Source organism: Amia ocellicauda, chromosome 8 (assembly GCF_036373705.1).
Source record: "Amia ocellicauda isolate fAmiCal2 chromosome 8, fAmiCal2.hap1, whole genome shotgun sequence".
NCBI lineage: Eukaryota > Metazoa > Chordata > Actinopteri > Amiiformes > Amiidae > Amia > Amia ocellicauda.
The window spans coordinates 38,716,463-38,736,477 of record NC_089857.1 but is presented as its reverse complement, the minus strand read 5'-3'; the positions used below and the strand labels follow the sequence as shown (position 1 = coordinate 38,736,477).

At 37.9% G+C, this 20,015-nt stretch overlaps 1 protein-coding gene across 2 annotated transcripts in view; it reads left to right on the top strand.

Moving 5' to 3' along the window:
* The window catches only part of znf608 (zinc finger protein 608), a 40,191-nt gene extending 29,188 nt beyond the window's left edge, over positions 1-11,003 (top strand). For both annotated transcript variants that reach the window (XM_066711339.1, XM_066711340.1), the window contains 7 exons: positions 1,737-1,824; positions 2,431-4,882; positions 6,049-6,460; positions 7,680-7,834; positions 8,739-8,889; positions 9,677-9,755; positions 10,070-11,003. In XM_066711339.1, the coding sequence (XP_066567436.1) occupies positions 1,737-1,824; positions 2,431-4,882; positions 6,049-6,460; positions 7,680-7,834; positions 8,739-8,889; positions 9,677-9,755; positions 10,070-10,076 (3,344 nt within the window). In that variant the 3' untranslated portion in view covers positions 10,077-11,003. The remainder of the gene's footprint in view (positions 1-1,736; positions 1,825-2,430; positions 4,883-6,048; positions 6,461-7,679; positions 7,835-8,738; positions 8,890-9,676; positions 9,756-10,069) is intronic.
* The last annotated feature ends 9,012 nt before the right edge of the window (positions 11,004-20,015 follow it).

The window sequence follows — 20,015 nt, the reverse complement described above, 5'->3', positions numbered from 1 at the left end:
ATTCAGCACAATTACATGCATTAAGTCCATGTTGTTTCCATGGAATCCCCTTTGTTTGCATTGTGTACAATTTGTGCTTGATTTTTACTTTTTTTTATTATTGAAAAATGTACTGTACAAATATAATTGCAAGGCATTCGTGAAGTAGAGTAAGGTACTGTTGGGATTACTAACTTCAGGTTTCACCCTGACCCCCTGCTTTTGTTTATTGCTGCCGTGTGAACCCTATGCACAGACTCTAGTTCTGCTTGCTTGTCTTTCTGTTCATTTATCCAAGAGACTTGCTCTTTGTGCTCCATGGTGCAGTGTTCAGGAGAGCCAATCGGAGAACAGTTCTCCCAGCTGGAGATGGCCAATCAGACTACTTGCTTTTGTTGGAAACCTGAAACCCTCTGGGAATTAGCTTTAACAAAAGGCTTTCACTGCAGACAAACGTTAAGTGTCTGTACTGACTTTTCCTGTTTTTAATTTTATTACTTTAGCCTTGAATGGGGGAGTTAGTGTTTCTTTCATGTTCCCTTTTAAGCAGTTTTAATTATGTATTTTCCATTGCACACAAGAGTTTGCCAGTGCGTAGACGACAGCAGCTTGTGGAAAACAAGAAACACCCTTTCAGAAAGGTAGCAATCCCGCTGTTTCTTAGGCTTGTAAAAAATATATAGTTGTGAAATGTTTGTTTCAGAATAACGTGGAGATGCACGCACTTTTTTGTTTCTGTTTTGTATATAATAGCAAGGTGGTATCTATTAAAATGGCAGATTTTCCTTTTCTTACATTGCAATTCCCTTAGTCCATTTATTCCTTTAAACAAAGAGCTTGTGTAGATTTTAATGGAGGCCCTTAGGTCCTATAATTTAATAGTATTGGTTATAGCTAATAAAATTATATGCAGCCATCATTATGCAAAGCTTTACATAGTGGTATACAATGAAGCTTTTACATATTAGTGGCTCTTAAAGTAAAGGAAATTTGAAAAATGCTTTTGATGAAATTGAAATTGTGTTTCGCTGTTTATTTGAAGAAAACGAGAAAGAGGTTTGGTGCCAGTCAGCTAGTGTAGAAGGCAGGGAACCTATTATTTTTAACCGTCTACATGTGTAATATATCTACCAAAAATGATCTGATAAACCCCACACGTCTTATGATATGGAACCGTAATGCAGGAGATTGCAGCACAGAAAGCTATTACGAACCCATTTTGAAAAACTTATTGGATTTTCCTAAATCCCCCATTGTCTAGTTAGAATATGAAGATAAGCTCGGTGGCCTCCGAATGTAAGCTTTGATAAGAGAACCGATGACAGCCTATGTAAATCTTTTAGAAAAATGCAAGCTTTCTTGGTGGCTTCCTCTATCTGTGGAAACAAATTAAAAGATGGGCTCTGGTCAATCTCAGGCTTTAAGCACCACTGACTACTGCTCGGCATATGCTGGCTGCCTGCCAAGCAAAAGCAATTATGTGTAATAATAGCAAAATTAAGAGGTGAGTGTTGCTGTTTTACAGCAGGACGTGGCGAAAACCCATTTCCTTCTGTCAGCTGTATCTCGATTACACACTAAAAAAACAATTTCCTGTGGGGCTTTACTTGAGGTCAGTGAAACCAAAAAAGGAGGAAGGAGGCAAACCACAGCCTTTTGAAAACAGAATGAGAATAAAGTGTAAATCTTAGAGACAGGCTGCTTCTAATGGTTCCAGCTGTAACCGTGCCTTTTGTTTTGTTTCTTCTCTCTCGCAGGTGTCCTTGTGGTGAATGTGACTTGGAGGAATAAAACCTATGTGGGGACGCTATTGGATTGCACGAAACATGACTGGGCTCCTCCTAGGTAAACAAAGATCACATCACATTCAGATTTTTCATATATTAATTATAATTTAAAACAATTAATTATAATACATTATAATTGTTCCTTGATGTGCAGTAAAGGTCACAATTTTGCTGCAACTAAATTAACACAAAATAATGCAAATATCAGTCAATGAATGTGAGCGTATGTAAGGTATTTAAGACCAAAGCTTAAATGAAGGTTATTGCAATATGAAAACTAAGATTTAAAAAACATAAATTATAAGGGATACAATTTATAGATGCATTGTATTTTTATTTTTTATACTTAGTTATAGCACCTGGAGCAGTGTTGATATGAGTCAGTCACATCTCTTTGATTATGATTTTTGTTTTCAGAATATCTTTGAAAGACAGTACCTGCCTGTAATTAAAAATCTATTAATTTGACTTGGACTCATTCTTTGTTTATGCTCCACGTGAGCTCAGTTTGCTGAACTGAGAATAGTAAGCATGCTGTTGAGATTTGTCTGTAAAAACACCCACTGGTGTCTATTCTAATACCACGAGGTTCATCGGGTGAAATCAGAGTGCGTTGGACGCATTAAATATATATATATCTTTTTTTTTTTTTATCTACCACCAGATTTTGTGAATCGCCAACAAGTGACCTTGAGATGCGAGGTGGCCGGGGCCGAGGGAAGCGCGCACGATCAGTGGTTGCCAACCCTCCTGGTGCTGAACCCAGCTTCACCGAAGCCAGAGGACTACAGCACAAAAACCGCGGTGGGGGAGCCACTGGCAAGGGAAGGCGGGGCAGCCTGAACTCCAGCAGTGGCCGCAGGACACCCCCGAATTGCACTTTGGAGGAGATCAAGGCCAGTCCGATGGCTACTAACAAACGTAAAAACAAGCCCCCTATGGAACTAGACCTGAATTCTAGTTCTGAGGACACCAAGTCTGGAAAACGGGTTCGGACAAACTCGAGGAGCACTCCCACCACTCCTCAAGGGAAATCCGAGGCGGCTTTTTTGGACCAAGGTTGCTCGTCTCCGGTGCTAATAGACTGTCCCCACCCAAACTGCAACAAAAAGTACAAGCACATCAATGGGCTGCGCTACCACCAGGCACATGCACATTTAGATCCAGAAAATAAACTGGAGTTCGAGCCTGAGAGTGAAGATAAAATTTCTGACTGTGAAGAATCCCTTAGGAATGTGGCTTTGGAGTGCACAGAGACAGGTTTTGGTCCTTTGAAGGGGCCAAATTCGCCTGCCAACTTGGGCACGCCAGGGACTCCAAAGGGCAAAAGGGAGCTGTTGAACAATGGACAGAGTCCTGTAATGAATTCTAAAACAGGCAAGAATTCTGGCAAAAAGAGAGGACATGCCAACGATCTGAATAATTTGCCTATCATCTCTAATATGACTGTGGCTTTGGAAAACTGTGTGGTGATGGATGGTAATTCGGCAACAGAGATGCCGAAGCTGGAAGCTGAAGGCATAATTGATAAGAAGGGTGTGTGTGATAAAGATAAGGGGAAAAAAACAAGTAATGGGAAATTGGATAAATCTCTATCCAAACCCAAGACTACTAGGCCCATAGCACCAGCCCCTCCTCCTCCACAGTTGATAGCAATCCCAACAGCAACCTTCACAGCCACTACCACTGGTACACTCCCAGGCCTGCCCTCACTGACAACTACAGTTGTCCAGGCAACACCAAAGAGCCCTCCTTTGAAGCCCATCCAACCAAAGCCTACAATTATGGGAGAGCCAAGCACGGTAAACCCGGTTCTTGCTTCTCTCAAAGACAAGAAGAAGAAAGAAAAGCGCAAGCTGAAAGAGAAGGAGTGCAAGGAGGCTGGGAGCCCCAAGATGGACAATAAGCTTGCTAAGATGGAGGACTCGAAGAGCACTGGGAAGGAGTTGCCTGGACATTTTTTAAAGGAACACTTGAACAAAAATGAGGTGCTACCAAATGGTCTTTCCGAGTCTCAGGAGAGTCGAATGGCCAGCATTAAAGCCGAGGCCGATAAAGTTTACACTTTCACAGACAATGCGCCCAGCCCTTCAATCGGCAGCTCCTCTAGGTTGGAGTGCGGTACACTTGTAAACGGACAATCCCCCATGACGCCACTACATGTCTTAATGCAAAATGGAGGAGACGGCACAGCCACCAAGACGAACAGTCCGGCGTACTCTGATATTTCGGATGCCGCTGATGATGGCGGATCAGACAGTCGCTCTGAAGGTGTGAGGTCTAAAACGAGCTCTCCCTCGGAGATTAACGCCAACAAGGAGAGCGTGGTGAAGAGCCTTCCGACACCACCTGCTCAAGCAGCCCCAGTGAAGGAATCCCATTCTCCTTATTATCATGGGTATGACCCTTACTATTCCCCCAATTACATGCACTCTGCACAGCCCGGGACTCCTGCATCCGGAAATAGCGGCACTCCCCAAGGGAGCAAGTCCAAGAAGGAGGCTTCAGAGGAGGACATTGACAAGAAAGAAAAGGCAGAGGCATTGGCTTTGGATGCCAAAAAGAATGATGCGATCAATTCCAATTTGCAGGCCCAGCACCAGTCGGTGATCACACAGAGGCATCCTGCACTCGCTCAGTCACTTTACTATGGACAGTACACCTATGGACTTTACATGGACCAGAAATCATTAATGGCCTCTAACTCCTATAGGCAGCAATACGAGAAGTATTACGAGGATCAACGACTGGCAGAGCAAAAAATGTCTCAAGCAAGTCGAGACGGAGAGAGGAAAGCAGAGCTGCAGCAGAAAGAACAATCAAAGGAAGACATGAAACAAAAGACAATCCCGTCGGCAACGGTATCAAAAGCTCCAACGACCCCAGACTCCATCAAAAACTGCAACATTAAATCTGGAGCTGGGATTCCCACCAAAACGGAAGAATCTGGTAAGCAACAGATTCTGACCAATCAGCAGCAGCAGCAGTTGCAGTCAGAAAACTTTAAAACCAAGCAAATGGAAAACCACCAACTTATCAAAGAAGCTGTAGAAATGAAATCTGTTATGGATTCAATGAAGCAGACTGGTGTGGATCCTACACTACGATTCAAACAGGTAAGATTGTTGTTCTATATTACTTCTGTTCCACAGATTTTAAGTCCTCGAGGTCAATGTGATTGGGTTATTTTAAATGCATCTTTTAAGTGTTTATAATTTTCTTGTTTTAAGAAAACAACTGGTAAGGAAGGTTCCTTGATAATTGCATGATTGCCATATAGGACTAGGAATCTGAATGACTAAATGTTAAATATTCTGGATATACGTGCTAATTTGAAAGAAGTTTGGTTGCTCTCTCAACAAGTTCAAATTAAGGACTTGGAAGATTTATTTTTGGCTAGTGATTGTTTTGTCAGCCTACATGGTCCTTTGGGAATCTTTTTTGCAGTAATTAAATGTTAATTTTCAGTGCTGCAGTTTCATCACAAAACTGATTTACATGACCAACATTTTTTTGAAAACTGAAGAAAAAGCTGGCTATGGTGATTTGTGTATGCTTTTAAAATTATATAGTGACTGTGTATTTTTTCCCATTTTTATTTAGCATTTGAGGGTTTTATTTTTTCTTCTTCTCCCCAATTGTGATGCAGTTAAAGTAATGCTGGGAATTAAATGGTCCCTTTGATTAACATTCATATATAATCTTATTACTGCTATAAGCAATTTATGAGTAGCATTATTTGTCTGTTTTATAACCAAATAGTGCTGTTAAAAGGTCTGAAAATCTTATTACGGCCCCGAGCAATGGTAGCAAAAGTCATCTTAAGATTTTAATAGGAAATTTAAATTACATTTTCATTTAAAAAAAAGAAAAAAAAAGAAAAAAGGCCAACAACAGCAATAAATACCCAGCTGAGTATTGCAGAGGGATGAGCATTATTCTGTAGGATAATTGCTGAACTGTTTTACTCATTAGGAAACTGTTCCATTTGGTATCAAGTTATTTCATGCATGGGCACGATTACAGACAAAACTGATTTTTATTTTGTGTGAATATAGATATTGTTTTATTTAATACAAGGAATGAGGAATTTAATCATTTCAGTACACCCACATGTGTCTAATGTAAGAAAAGTCACCCTATGTTTGGCTGATAGCATGGTGTACCCTTTATTGCATAATGAAAGGTTAACTCGGCACTGATGAATCAAAATTGTTATTCTCTGGAAAAAACAAACCACATTCATGACCAAAGTTTTTTGTTTGATTTTATGTTATCCCAGGAGTCAGAGTCCCGATCTTGGCACCATTATCCATATCAGCCCAAGTACATGGATCAGCAGAAATCGGAAGAGCTTGAAAAGAAGCCCAAAGAGGACTGTCCCAATAAGACTGGAGGGAAGGACCTGTGTGGGCTCAACCTCCCGGTCTCAATGGCCATCAAGGAGGAGCCCAAGGACCCTAAAAGGCAGGACTCCCACTCGGGCTCTTTAGAGGAGTGTAAGAAATCTGACGAGCGGGGGACACCCGTCAGCGGGAAGGACTCGCGCAATGCCCGGGTCGCCGTCTCCTCGCCCATGAGCCAGCACCAGTCCTACATCCAGTACCAGCACGCCTATCCCTATTTGCAGATGTATGATCCCAACCACCCGGCATACCGAGCCGTGTCACCTGTTCTGATGCACAGTTATCCCGGTAAGTAAATGTAAACTAGAGATAATTACTAATGTTCCACAGCATTTAAACTGAGATGTAGCATTGAACTGTATAGAGGCAGAGCACAGCAGCAGAACACCATTACATGAATTAATGCACTAAATTGCTTAATGCATAAATGTATGTCAACCTGGCAAAGCAGACTCCGATCAAAAGTGAACTTGTAAACACTGAATTGCGTTTGATGGGCTTTGGTTAGGCACGTGTGGGTTGAGAAAAATGTCATATTATTTCGGCTCCAGACTGCAAATATTTGATTTGTAATGCTTACAAAAATGTTGAGATTCACTACACTGCACTGAATTGAAACAGAGTTAAGTTACCATGTCCAAATACATTTTCAGTTATTCGCAACACACTGCAACTGAAATGCTTTTAAACCTGCCAAAACCAGATGCACAAGGGCCTGACAGGATTGGTCTTTTTCAAGGGCTTTCTATTAGAAGGGTCAGCATTTTATGTTGTACATTTGTGGTTCCTCTGCCAAGTATAATTTGAATTGCTTCACTGCATACCATGGTCATTCATTCAAGTATGACCATACATTGCAGGAAAACAATACACAGCTCGATGCATAATCACTTAGGATCACAGTCTTACAAATAAATAAATACTTGGCATACCACATTTAGCTGCCTTTAGACAGAAGAAGTTTTAACCAGACAACATTAGAACAGAACTGTCTATTACTGGCATAAGGTTGTGATCCTGTTTGGACTGGAATTAAACTACTGGCATCATAATAGTTTGTTACTTCCTCCTAGTATATGTACTTTTGCAATATGTGCTTTTAAATTAGATGACATTGCTTATGTAGTCTATGCAGGATTTCTGTGGTCTAACCTTAACAGCACTCAAGGCCAATTTAATTGATCCTGTTAGAGACTGAAAAGCTCTAGGGCTGAATTTAATCTGACAATTTCTTTATGGGCTGTGATACGCACAAATTGAAACCATTAGACATATTGCAGTGCTTGGATTTGGCCAGTATACAGATAGAAGATTAGAAATGTTTAAATAAAATGCATGCACTGTCATTGTTAATGCTGTGATTTATTTTTTTAATCAAGGGAAGAGATTTGATGTTCACTTCTGCCTGCTTTATGGCAAACGCTGGACGTTTTGGTGAAAAACATGGTCTCATTTTGCAGAGACTGTAATCTCATCAGAGGTCTAATTAGTTTCATCTGTTCCTTAGGTTTCCATTACCCCATCTATGGGAAGATGGCTGGCAGAGAGGAGGTGGAGAAAGCAAACACCAGTCCCAGCATAAGCACTAAACCTGCTTCTGAGTCAAAAGCACTAGACTTGCTTCAACAGCATGCCAATCAATACCGCAGTAAATCTCCTGGGGTGAGTGTAATCAGTCTTTCGTTTTCCTTCTGAAGCGGCTGTTTTTTATAGAGTGGTGTGGTGTGAGGTAGCATTGAGCAGGCATCCTTTTTTTTTTAATTTATGGATTTTGAAATAAAGTGGCTGTCAATCTTTTTGCTATCTGAAAACAAGAGCTAGAGTTACTAGAATTGGAAAGTTTTTTATTTTTCAACTACTGTCTGTTAAAAAGTGAAGCTCAGTTCTACATCAGCAGGAAAAACGTTTCGAATGGATGTATACATTCAAGTATTTTTGATTTTTTTCGGGACGAGGGTGCTCTTCTCCTTTTTCTTAAAACCAAACCAAACAAAGGAAAAAAAAAAAAAAAACGCACTTTGCACTCATGAGCCACAATAAAAATATGATGCGTTTTACATGCCGCTAGAAGCCTATTTATATCACTAGAGAATCCCTAAAACTAGCCTGATCATTTCTGTATAAAAACCAGCTTTTTTATTTAATTTTTTAAGACCTAGAGAAACAAAATGGAAACCACCTGGAAAAGAGAGGCTTATCCCCCCATCCCTCCGTTTAGAAAATGCTTGTGTTGTTTGACTTGGTTGATCAAAGCTGTCTTGCAAGTGTGGTGCTCTGTAAAAAGCCGTCTTTGTTCCTACAATTACATGCTTATCTTGTAACTTACCATGTTGATCTCTGACACCACTGACAACACCTCCCCCCCTCCCCCACTTAAGTATACAGATGCACGTATCCCCAAAATATAAGCAAACAATGAGACCGCAGTCAGTGGGAGTGGGGGGGGGGGGGGGTCAAGCCAGAACAGTCAGGAATCGGTTCATGGTGGTTTTGTTTGTTGTTTTTGTACTTTTCCACTCTGCGTTTAATCGGTGTAATAAACGTAGCTTTGCTGTGTTTCCCGTAGCCGACAGAGAAGGGCCCTCCGGAACGAGAGCGAGAGACTGAGCGGGAGAGGGATCGCCATTCTCCTTTTGCAAGACATCTACACACGCATCATCACACGCACCTGGGAATGGGCTACCCCTTAATACCTGGACAATATGACCCATACCCCGGTAAGAACAAAGTAATCTATTACCGACTTAAAATAAATGTACGCCCCTAGGCAAAAAAATATAGAATACATTAATGTTATGATTGCATTCATAATTTCAGCTTATAGGATGTTTTTTAACTGCATATTTTAGGGCTGATCACATACAGTGTTGCTCAGCGTCTCCGTGATTGTCTAACTCACTCAAGTTGAAAAGCCCTTGAAGGTCATTTTATAAGCATAAGCAGGTGACTTTATGAAGTCTCTGTAGTTTCCCTTCATGGAAAGTTGATGTAGCTAAAATCCCTCATTATAAATAACCATTTCCATTTGTGTGTATGTAGCAAACTGTCAGAAGTCATCTTTACAGTCAGCTGTAATTGTCGGTGGAATCATAGGTTGTCATACTTCATCATCATAGCCGCTGCCTTCTGGCACAAAAGGAAAAGATGGTTAATGCTGCAGTCTGTAATGAAATCCATCCCGCAAACAGCTTATCACAGCGTTACACAAAGTCCAGAGACGCTCTTGACGGGCAACCCCGCTTCCTTTCATGTATTTGTCTTCTCTTAAAGATCGAATTAATCAGGAGGGTGTATTTCATGAAGTCCGGGAGGGGGGAGGGGGGCGAAAAAAAAAAAAAAGGTTAAAGGGTTTATCTAAACAAACCATGTCTTACTGAAGTTCACAGCAAGGTTTAAACCGAAGGGAGAGTCTGAAATTCTATAGGTGGCTGCTTTGTTCGTTTTGTATCGCGCATTGCCAATTAGTTGCAGGGGTCTTAACCGGGATTCCTTTTCTTCCTCTAGGGCTGACCTCCGCGGCCCTTGTTGCCAGTCAGCAGGTGGCTCAGGCCTCTGCATCTGGAATATTTCCTACACAAAGGAGGTAAATATCCTTCTCTGCGGTTTTGTGTCTGTGGAAACATGTTTCTGATTTATGTTGTGAAACTAGTTTTTTTTTTCTAGTTCTACAGTTTGGTTTTGTACCAAATCTGATTATTTATTAATACAGCTTTAAACTTTACAAACACTAGTAATAACATTATTATAACCTTGATATATACATCTGTGTATTACTGCTATTTTTTACATGTATTATAGACATTTTAAATCAAGGCTGTGATTGTCATATTTGTATATTTTGTGTATTGCTATGGACATTTAAATGCTTACATTGCTCTTTTTTTTTTTCTTTTACAGGGAATAATGCGAAGACTTGTAAATAACATGTGACTGGATCACATGAAGATATGCTTTAATATAGACATCAGTTCCATGGTGTTATTGATTGCCTTGATGGCAGGCAAAAAAAAGTCATTTCATTTTTTTTTTAATTGAAGATTTTATAAGAGTTACCAATGTTGCTGTAATTAAACTTTTGTTGAAATATATATTCTTACCTTCTTATTTTGTAACGGTAACCAGGCTCGCACATGCAGGGTCAGCTGCTAGTGGCAACCATCAGAAGAAGAAGAAGAAAAAAGGAATGCGTTTGCCACATTTGGAAAAGTGTTAGCCACAAAATGGCCACTTTAAATCTGTATAGAAATATATTGTTCTGTATCAGTGTGCCTGAACGTATGTTATATTGTAATATTACTTACACGCCCTCAGAGAGGCTAGCTGTTAAAGTGACACTTTGGTACAATGTACATGTGTACTATCTAGTGGCTCCTTGGCTTTGTATTATTTAAAAAATGCATCTGTATAAATTTGACTGTATTCACCTGTCTATTGCTATTGTGTCTTGTGAAGAATCTCCATTCTGAGGGCTTTGGGTGCCAGTACCATAAAACTGTGGTGTATATATTGTATAGATTTTAAATGGCAGATTATAATGAGCTTATGTAATTTTTTTTTTTTTTATGACCTCGAATGGCAATTTACCCCGATAGCCTGCATAGCTGAAGACATTTGTGATTGTTCTATTACTTGAATAGTCCTGCAGTCTTTTAAATGTTTACATTTATCAACATTTAGGAAGAGACTTTAATGCCGTTGCCTGGTTACTTGTTTCATGCTGTAATCTAGTTTATTTTATGTAAAGTGTATATTGAATGCTTTCTTTTTTATACCTGCCTTAAAAAAAAAAACATAATTTGGCAATCAGAATAAAAGTTTTGTTTTTTTTGTACACTGGTCTTGCTTTGTGTTTATTTATGTGCTGTATATCTTAAGGTTACAGTGAAGAACAGGGATATATTTAACATTTCTGTCATCTCCATGTTCCATACATACGTAGTCTTGTTGACCTCAGAAGTTCTCATTGAATTCCAGATCTAAAGTCAGAAGACATTAATTGTTGGAGTGCCAAATTAATAATTGTACACTCACAATAATTTTAATAACCTGTTTGCTTCTGAAATGAAGAAAAACAAACCATGGTAACTGATAACCCCAGCTAATTGCCTAATTGTATTCTTATTGTATCTCTAACTTATAGACACACAGCCAGACATGGTCAAATATGTGGGACTTCAACAGTTTGGTGTGCCTCTTCCGAAAGAAATATGAAATCATAGATCGGCTTACATTCGTCACAATTTTAGGCAATCGTACTTTTCTGGGAATCGGGGAGGGTAGAGACGATCGCACCAAAAAACACACTAGGCTAATTCACTACAGCAATCTGTTAACCTTTTGAAGCCGAGTGTATGTCGGAAGCTTAATATGTGGATTTTCACGTCTGTGATTTACTTCACTTCATGTATGTTATATATAATTAACACCATACAATTTTATGCAGAAAAGCATACTAAAGACAGTTAATCCAGAATATGCTATATTAAACTATAGGTAGTGAAAGGCATACATAAGTTGTCTTAATGAATCCACATTACTATTATAGGGTTATAGCTTATGGTTTTATATACAATTATACAGATAGATTAGTTCTTTAATAAGGAAGAGGGTTTTTTTTCCCCCATTTTTGGATTTCAAAGGGTTTTTGAAGCAATCTAAGCACAGGAATATTGCTTATTTTCAATGAGCCCTGCTTATCTTTCCAGCTGGGCTGAAATTTATTTTCTGCTTGACAAAGTTGCATGAAGGCATCTTGCCTCTGGGAGATTCTCTGTCAGAAAAAGAAACATTGGCCTACTAGAGTCTTGTAACATTTGCTTTTTAAATTAAATAGTTATACATCAAATCCTAAATTCCATTACTTCATACAAATTTATACCTAGTCATAGAGATGCACCTGCATTTTCACTTCTCCAATGGTTTTGTCGAAACTACAAATACCATGTGTTTTTTGCAAGATACAAATTAAAATGTCCATAACATTGCATAAATCATCAGTTTCACAATACAGATAATTGCACAGCTGGTATAACTGGCACACCATGTACTGTCAAGAAAACAAATCCTGTAGCCATTTAGAAGAAGGTACCTTAAGCCATTTGATGTTTTATATATTTCATTGACATTTCTGAATCAGTCCTTTGTTTTGCCTCCTTTCAGGCAATGAAAGCCAGTGGACTAATCTGAGTGTTAAATACAATTGGCAGTCTGTCTTGCACAGATGTTCAGGAGGCTTAATTACCTCCTCAACCCAAAAAAAAAAAAAAAAAAAAAAAAAAAACGAGGACAGGTCTTGGTCATAGATGATGGGCATAAGTAAGAGAAAATTGAGTATTTCAGGACTCCACAAGGACTCGAGGACGAATGGGCATATTTACTTAGCAGAGCTGTCAATCTGTCATCCGCTGTGAGTGTAACATCATCAGACACATGGATGCTGGCAGATGTAAAAATAGCACAACTTAGAGTAACTGAAACCATAAACCCCCAACCAAACCTGTTTGAAACCCAGAATCTGTTGTTTTGATTGTTTTTTTTTTTAATAATATAATTTGATTATATAAATCTAAAAAAAACTGTTTTACATAATAGCACTAAAATAGAGAAATTTAAACTATATGTGCATATTTAACCTTTTTGAGGGTGTGGGGGAAAATAACGTTTTTCCATTGTAATTTTACAATTACAGTGGGTTTGAACTGAAAGTACCTTCCCCAGGCACGGGGGGCCGCCGAACAGTTTAAGCCCTTGTTATTACCCCCAGACTAGACTCCCAGTATGCAGCCTCTTTGGACCCATGATTATGCCTTCCAATTACAAGTCATGTAGATGTCTAAACTTCACAGCTGAACCCTTAAATAGTGATTTTATTCACTAGTTATGAAATCCTATTTAAAACCAGATGCAGCCTGTCACATTTAATATATCAGCCTTGCTTTAGATATTACACTAATCATGTGTAAAGATGCTAAGCTTTTGCATTTGTTTCCTTTCCAAGATTACAGTTTTCATTTACTCTTGGCATCCCGCTTATATCTTAGTTGGAATCCAAAGAATTGTAATTCACATTATAATTATTTCCGCTTCATCATTTAAAATAGTAACTGTTTTTTTGTGTGTGTGTCTTAAAATCTAATTAGTTTTTTAATTGATTGGCTCAATGCCAGAGAAAAAGGTATTCTGATTGTTAAACTTACCTGTAATTGCTATTGTATAATGCAACCGTGTTGATTAAAAAAATTGCCTTACATTGTTTTGTTTTTTTGCTGATTAACATGGGGAAATAGTTTTCAATTATTAAATCATGTAAATGGATTAAATAACATAAATAAAAATTACTTTTAGCAATTATAGTGATAATGGTTTAAACTGCTGTTCAGGGTAATATCAGCCAATTCAGACTTGCAAATACACTGCAATAAATATGTTGAAAGTTAGGCAACTTCAAAGTCACTGTGGTTATTGAAAGATATTGCAACGAAAAAAAAAGACCTGACATGATTAAATAAATAAAAATACCAAACATCTGACAAATTTATCTCCGAGATAGATTTGTATGGAGCATTACTTATTAACATCTACCCCAGTCTGGAACTGTTTCTAGTCATTTTATATCTGAAACATGAAAATATTATGCTAACATGGCATGCTATGAATCACTATCCCAAAAGGCACACAAAACCGATATGAATAAGGCATCAACCTTTTCATGCGGCAGCTAAAGAAAACTGGGATGAATTATGCATATTAGTAAGATGCAAGATCTGGGTATTAATTAGTCCTGACGTTAAATATTTACACATCATGATCTTTACTGCTCTGCTTTCATCCAGTGGATACTGTGAAGAGTTAGCAAGATCAGTTTCTATGCCAACAAGATAGCTTCCAATGGGGGTGCTTATTTAACCTCCCTGAGACGTTTAGTACATCGCCTTTGTCATGCTGTCGTATTGCTTATTGAGCTCCACACAAGGCGTATCATCAAAGGGGTAAGCATGCATAAAACTTCTATTCAGAACTTAATTCTGCTGCTGATGGAATTACATGGGAATGTTGTGCTTGAGTGACTCATTATCTTTGAAGTAATCTAAACTCCTCTCTGTGTTATTGAAGTTAAATCACCTGACATTGTGAATATCCACTTGTTCCACCGGACTCTGCCATCCTGGCCTTGGCGATCGAAAGCACCATGTCTCACAACTGTCACGGAAACACGATCTGGACTCCTAATGTTGCTTTCACACTGCCCTTTCAAATGCCCCCACGTTGAATGGGGTAACATTATTAAGAACTAAACTAATACAGACCGTAATGATTAACCCAGATACCAGGTCAAAACGCAGGCCTGTTTCGAAAAACTCCACTTTGAAGTCCAGTTTGTTTGGTCTTGTAGACTTGTAGCAGCCGACACTCATACCAGGAACAACCCAAGATAGAGCAGAGCAGCAGATTGGTCTTTTTAAAAGATACACACACTAAGCACCACCGAAGAAAGGCTATCAACACTTAAAATGTATGATGTGTTATAGTGTGTATTCACATTAGAATAGATAATAAATGAAACCCACAATAGGCAACGCTAACTGGTGAGCAACCAGATAAAGCTTCCTGCACCTATCAGAGTACAAGGTTTGTACAGGGGACTGCAGAACAACATCAATTAAAGATGAGACGCGTCTTTATTGAAATTGTATATCTGTGTTTGTATTCTCTTCAGTTTCACATTAACAGCAAGGTTTAAATATTTAACTCGCTTTGTTCTTCCTTTTCTTTTTGTTACATTTCGGCCTTGTTTTTCTGGTAGAAAAATGACTAAAGAAAAGGCACTTTTGAGCCGAGCGAGGAAGGATTCTTTTCCCCTCTGGTGACACAGTTACTAATACACATTCTAATATAACGACAAACACTGTATTCCCTAAATGAAAAATCCGAAGTGGAAAAAAAAAAAAAAATCTTTGACACTTACATAATTGACACAGGTTCCACATGCTACTCTTTCCTGTGGGGGGTTTCTCTGAACAATGAAAATGTCGACCTGTTCCCTTGACCTGCGGGTGAAAAAGCACAAAGCATGCAGTGACCTCCTGGCCTCACTTCACATCATGTATAAACAGTCATGGCAGTGCAGCACAGAGCTGGACTGGGGTTTCTAATTTGAAGACTAATTAAGGTCATGAGTGATGAAAACAGTTGGTTGCATTGTGTTGAGTACAGTTGCTGAAAACTACATCAGCTTTCCCCCAATTGAAGTTCTTAAGAAATCATTTTTTTCAGTTGAAATATTTGCTCACTGCTATTTTCAAAACCACATAATGAATAACATTAATTAAGTTAGTTTGTTTATACAACAGATTTCCACATTAATATAGCACTGCTATTAGCCCGCTCACTGTTTCAGAAATGATTCTCATTTTGTGCTTTTTGTGCAATGACATGCAGTGACAACATAATTCATTCACTCAGCTGTTTAAATTATTTTCCATTAAATAGTACTATCCGTAACTTACATACATGACAAATACATGTTCCTACAATATCAGATTGATTCTCTGTTGTAGGTTTAAAACTTTTAATATATTGATACTGACTATTTATTCAAAACAAAAATAAAACTCTGATGTGAATTTTTGGCATCTCTCCCATTTGCAGCCCCCCAAATCGATGTTTCCTTCATTATTGCAATCCACTCGAGCAAATGAGACTGCAAACACAGGAAGTATTGAGCCTGGGAGAACATAACTCAAATAAAGGGATTGCAGTGGTGCTGCGGGACCCCTGGGAGTGAGATTACCAGTTTTATTTTTATACAAACACAATAAAGAGAAATACAATAGCCTTCAACTATGTCATCCCTGCCATTTAGCCCTTCACCTCCCCCGAATTGTGCTCAAAGCAGAGGTGGTTTGGTGATGTTTACAATTCACCCGTGGAAGGATAGGTGAAGACCACCACTCCACTTCCACTGGTCATGTGAACGTCTACTCATCATTGTACATATATACACCTATATACACACATATATTTAGTAATTGACATATTGAAATGTTAATGTTTCAATGACATAGCAGCACGAACAATCTTCCTTTTTAATGCATGTTTTTTATAACTAAGATTTGTATTGGTCAAATGGCTATGGCTATAAATCATTATTTCTTCCTTGCATTTATGCTGCAGACATTGATCCCTAATTCACATATTTTATGATCTATTAAGTAATTTGTATAAGGTAGAGTATTTACACTTGTGCACTGCAGTGCATTTACATGTTTTGCTCTTGTTCAAAAGTGCTGTAGTATTGCTTGTATGAGTTACTTGAAATTGCACTTGCTTTGCTTTCTGTTTGCTCTCCATAATGGTCCACAATAATCAATATCACATTATTTTGCTAATGTTACAGTGTAGAGAATATTGACTGCATTTTCTCTGATGCTTTAAATAAGGGTCTCGAGGCAATTGTGTTTTCAGTTAGATTTTAATTGTATTTTTTCCTCTAGAAAAAAAAAGAACAATAAAAAATAGGAAAAAACAAGAACTATGTTGTTATTTTATAACTGGCACTAACAAATTTCTCCAATTACAGAGTCCATTCTGTAAGCAATGAATACGCAGCTCTCAATTAATCTATTTCACCTCCAGGCAAGGTCTAAATCAGCTGGATACAGCTAAAGCAATTTGTGCACAGCTAAAAGCAAATTGGAAAATAAGTGTTCCACACTGCTGCCTATCTTTTGAAGCCAAATATACAATCAGCATTCCAGCTACAGCCTTGTCCCAAGTTATTTGGAGCTATCAATTTTAATTATAACAATTATTGATTAGCTGGAAAAGTGAAAAATCTAATTTTCGAATCAAATCAAGAAGGCACTGTTTATCCTTATTTGTGGAAAGGAGATGAGCTGAGAGAAGCCATGAGGTAAGCAGTAAATCCATGTTCGGCCTGAGAGATTGTGTTTGCTTGTTCAGGCATTTTATATTCACAGCCCTTCTTACTCCAGTAGTGCTCACAGGTACCAGTTCTTCATGTTTTAACAAATAGCAAAAAAAAAAAAAAAAAAAATGGTAGCTTTAAATCCAATATATTCAACATACATGCAATTTTAAAGAAACAATTTATAAGATTTATAACAAGTATATAAGATATACTTCCGAGTATATTTATTTATCGGTGGAAGCATTCCCAAACTGGAGACAAGAAATGAGGCAAGGCATTTAAAGGCAGGTAAGGATTATGGTGCCTTGGACCGTTGTCCTAACAAATTCCTCTTACATTACTTCTATAAAGCAGAGAGGAGGCACAAGTCCTACTTTAAAACAGTGACAAAGCCGAGACAAGTAGGTAGTAGAATAGATACGAAGTGAGTTTGCAGTTCTTTGATAATCTTTCTAGAGGGTGAGCAAAAAAAAGCGACAACTAAAAGATGGAGTGTGTTTCTTGCCAAAACACAACAACTCTAGATGGGTAATTGAACTTAAATTGAAGATCAAAATCAGTCATAACCTACTGTCACTCACCGAAGAGGATTCCTTTCAGGAGTCTTTGGGATTTATTTTATTTGAATTAAGATGGTAAAGTAACTAATTTAATTTAAATGGATGCACAGCTAGAGCTATATATAGGTACTAAACAAATATTCAGGCTGCATGTACTCATTAGAATCAATGTCAACCTTAGTACTGGTTTCCTTCAGACATTTTTTCCTTTCATAGAATATAGTTCACCCTGTTTCTTATTTAAATATGAAAAGCTTCAGTCGGGCATAAGCACCCTACTGGCCATTACCCTACATTTCTGGATTTGTGACTCACCGAAAACAAGATATTCCTTAATTCGTTGAAGAGATACAAACATGATCTCACTGTGATGCCTTGAACAAAAATGCTCTCACAACTCCATTTGTTTCCTGGTGTGAAAAACATGATTCAGACCATTTTAACTTAAGCCAATAAGCAGTGTATTTATTTTGACTCTCAATCAGCATATGTGTAGTCCTAACATACCAGACTGAAGTGCAAACGTTAAATAATGTTTGAAATTGAAATATTCACAAAACGTGAAATGCTTGCTTGACTATAGTGCATACATCATGTGTCTTGGAGTAACCACATGCTTCTTTTGCAAACACATTTTCCAACCACTTCATTCAAATGCCTATCCCCTGCTGGGTATTTTAATGAGATAACAGTCCCCCTCCTGTAGAAACCTGATTTACACCCATGCTTGTTTTGGTATGTCTGCCTCTGAAAATAATATTGTATATATTCTTATATATTTTACAGTTTCATTTATTTAGCCAAATGTAATATTATTTCACTATCCAAATAAAGTGCAACATGTGCACTGTGGCTTGCATTAGAGTCAAACTGATGAATTCAGGCTGCTGAGTTTACAGTTTTCACATGGAGGTTAAAAAGCCTGTGGATCTGACATCAGTGCCATTACAGGGGCTCTGGTAAACATAGGCAGCCATTTTATTATGCTAACAAGATTTTTTTCAATATGAAAATAACAAACTCCAAAAAAAGAAAAAAGTAAACATAAGGGCATCTGTTCTAGTAAAAATGAAAACCATAGTAAACCCTTGTATCCATATGCTGCATTTGCTAGACTCTTCTGATTAAACCATATCATGAACATCATCTAAGCATAATGTAATTATTTATGAAGGGCATTGTAAACTGTAGATTGTACAACTTGGGCAAAAGTGGTTCCTTTAATTGTAACATTCAGTCTTTTATTCCCTTACAATTTAGTGGTTTATTAGTAAACATACCTCAGAAAGGCAATGGGTAATAAATTATTGCTTTCCATAGACAATTTTATTATGTTAACACCTGCCAACTAAGGCCAGCCCTCTCCCAAGCCAGAGTAAATGCAGTCCATACTGTAAAGCATGTATTAAAAGGACTGGAAAACAAATCCATCTGTGTTGTTTTTAAAGTGTGCAACTGGAGGATCCATTTGTACTACTACTGCTTAGAATCATATGCGTTCAAATGATGAAGTGTTTGTCTTTATACCTGCTCCATTCACTGACTGCCTCTGCATCAAAGCACACATTTATACATGTGTCTATACAGACCTCCATACATTATTCCATTTCAAGTATGTTTCTGCTTTCTCTGTAGGCTTTTCTTTCCATATTTCATTTCAATTGGATCATCAGAAGGACCCAGCTGTGAGAGGCTGTGTTGATCCGGTGGCTATTGTTATATATGAAATACTTATGACTATGGATGTTGCATATGTAATAATGCATATTCATATATTTATCAAACATTCAAATATTTTATATGTGTTGTTGAGGGGGTGGGGGCGGTGGTTTTTTTATTGCCTGATCTGTATAGATACAACTAAATGTAATTCTGAAGAGATAGATAGATAGATAGATAGATAGATAGATAGATAGATAGATAGATAGATAGATAGATAGATAGATAGATAGATAGATAGATAGATAGATAGATAGATTGATTGATTGATTGATAGATTGATTGATAGATTGATTGATAGATAGATAGACAAATAGATAATCTGTCACAAAATCATTGAGCAAAGCCCACAGAAAGAGTACTTGAAATGGATAGATAATGAGTCTTAGGCTGGATAATTGTTTTGAAAAGAACAAGCCTGTTTTCTTTTTCAACTAAACAGCAATGAACTCAATAGCTGCTCTGTAACTAAAGATAACATTTCAATGAAGTCTCTGTGTTTAGCTGTTGAAAGCACTGTGTGGGTTTGGGGGAATTCAAAAGATTACCCATTGAAAAAGAAAACGTCTCTAATTACATTTTTCTTTGTCAAATAAATCGAAGGCTGAATCACAGCCCTTCTCACCAGGAGTTC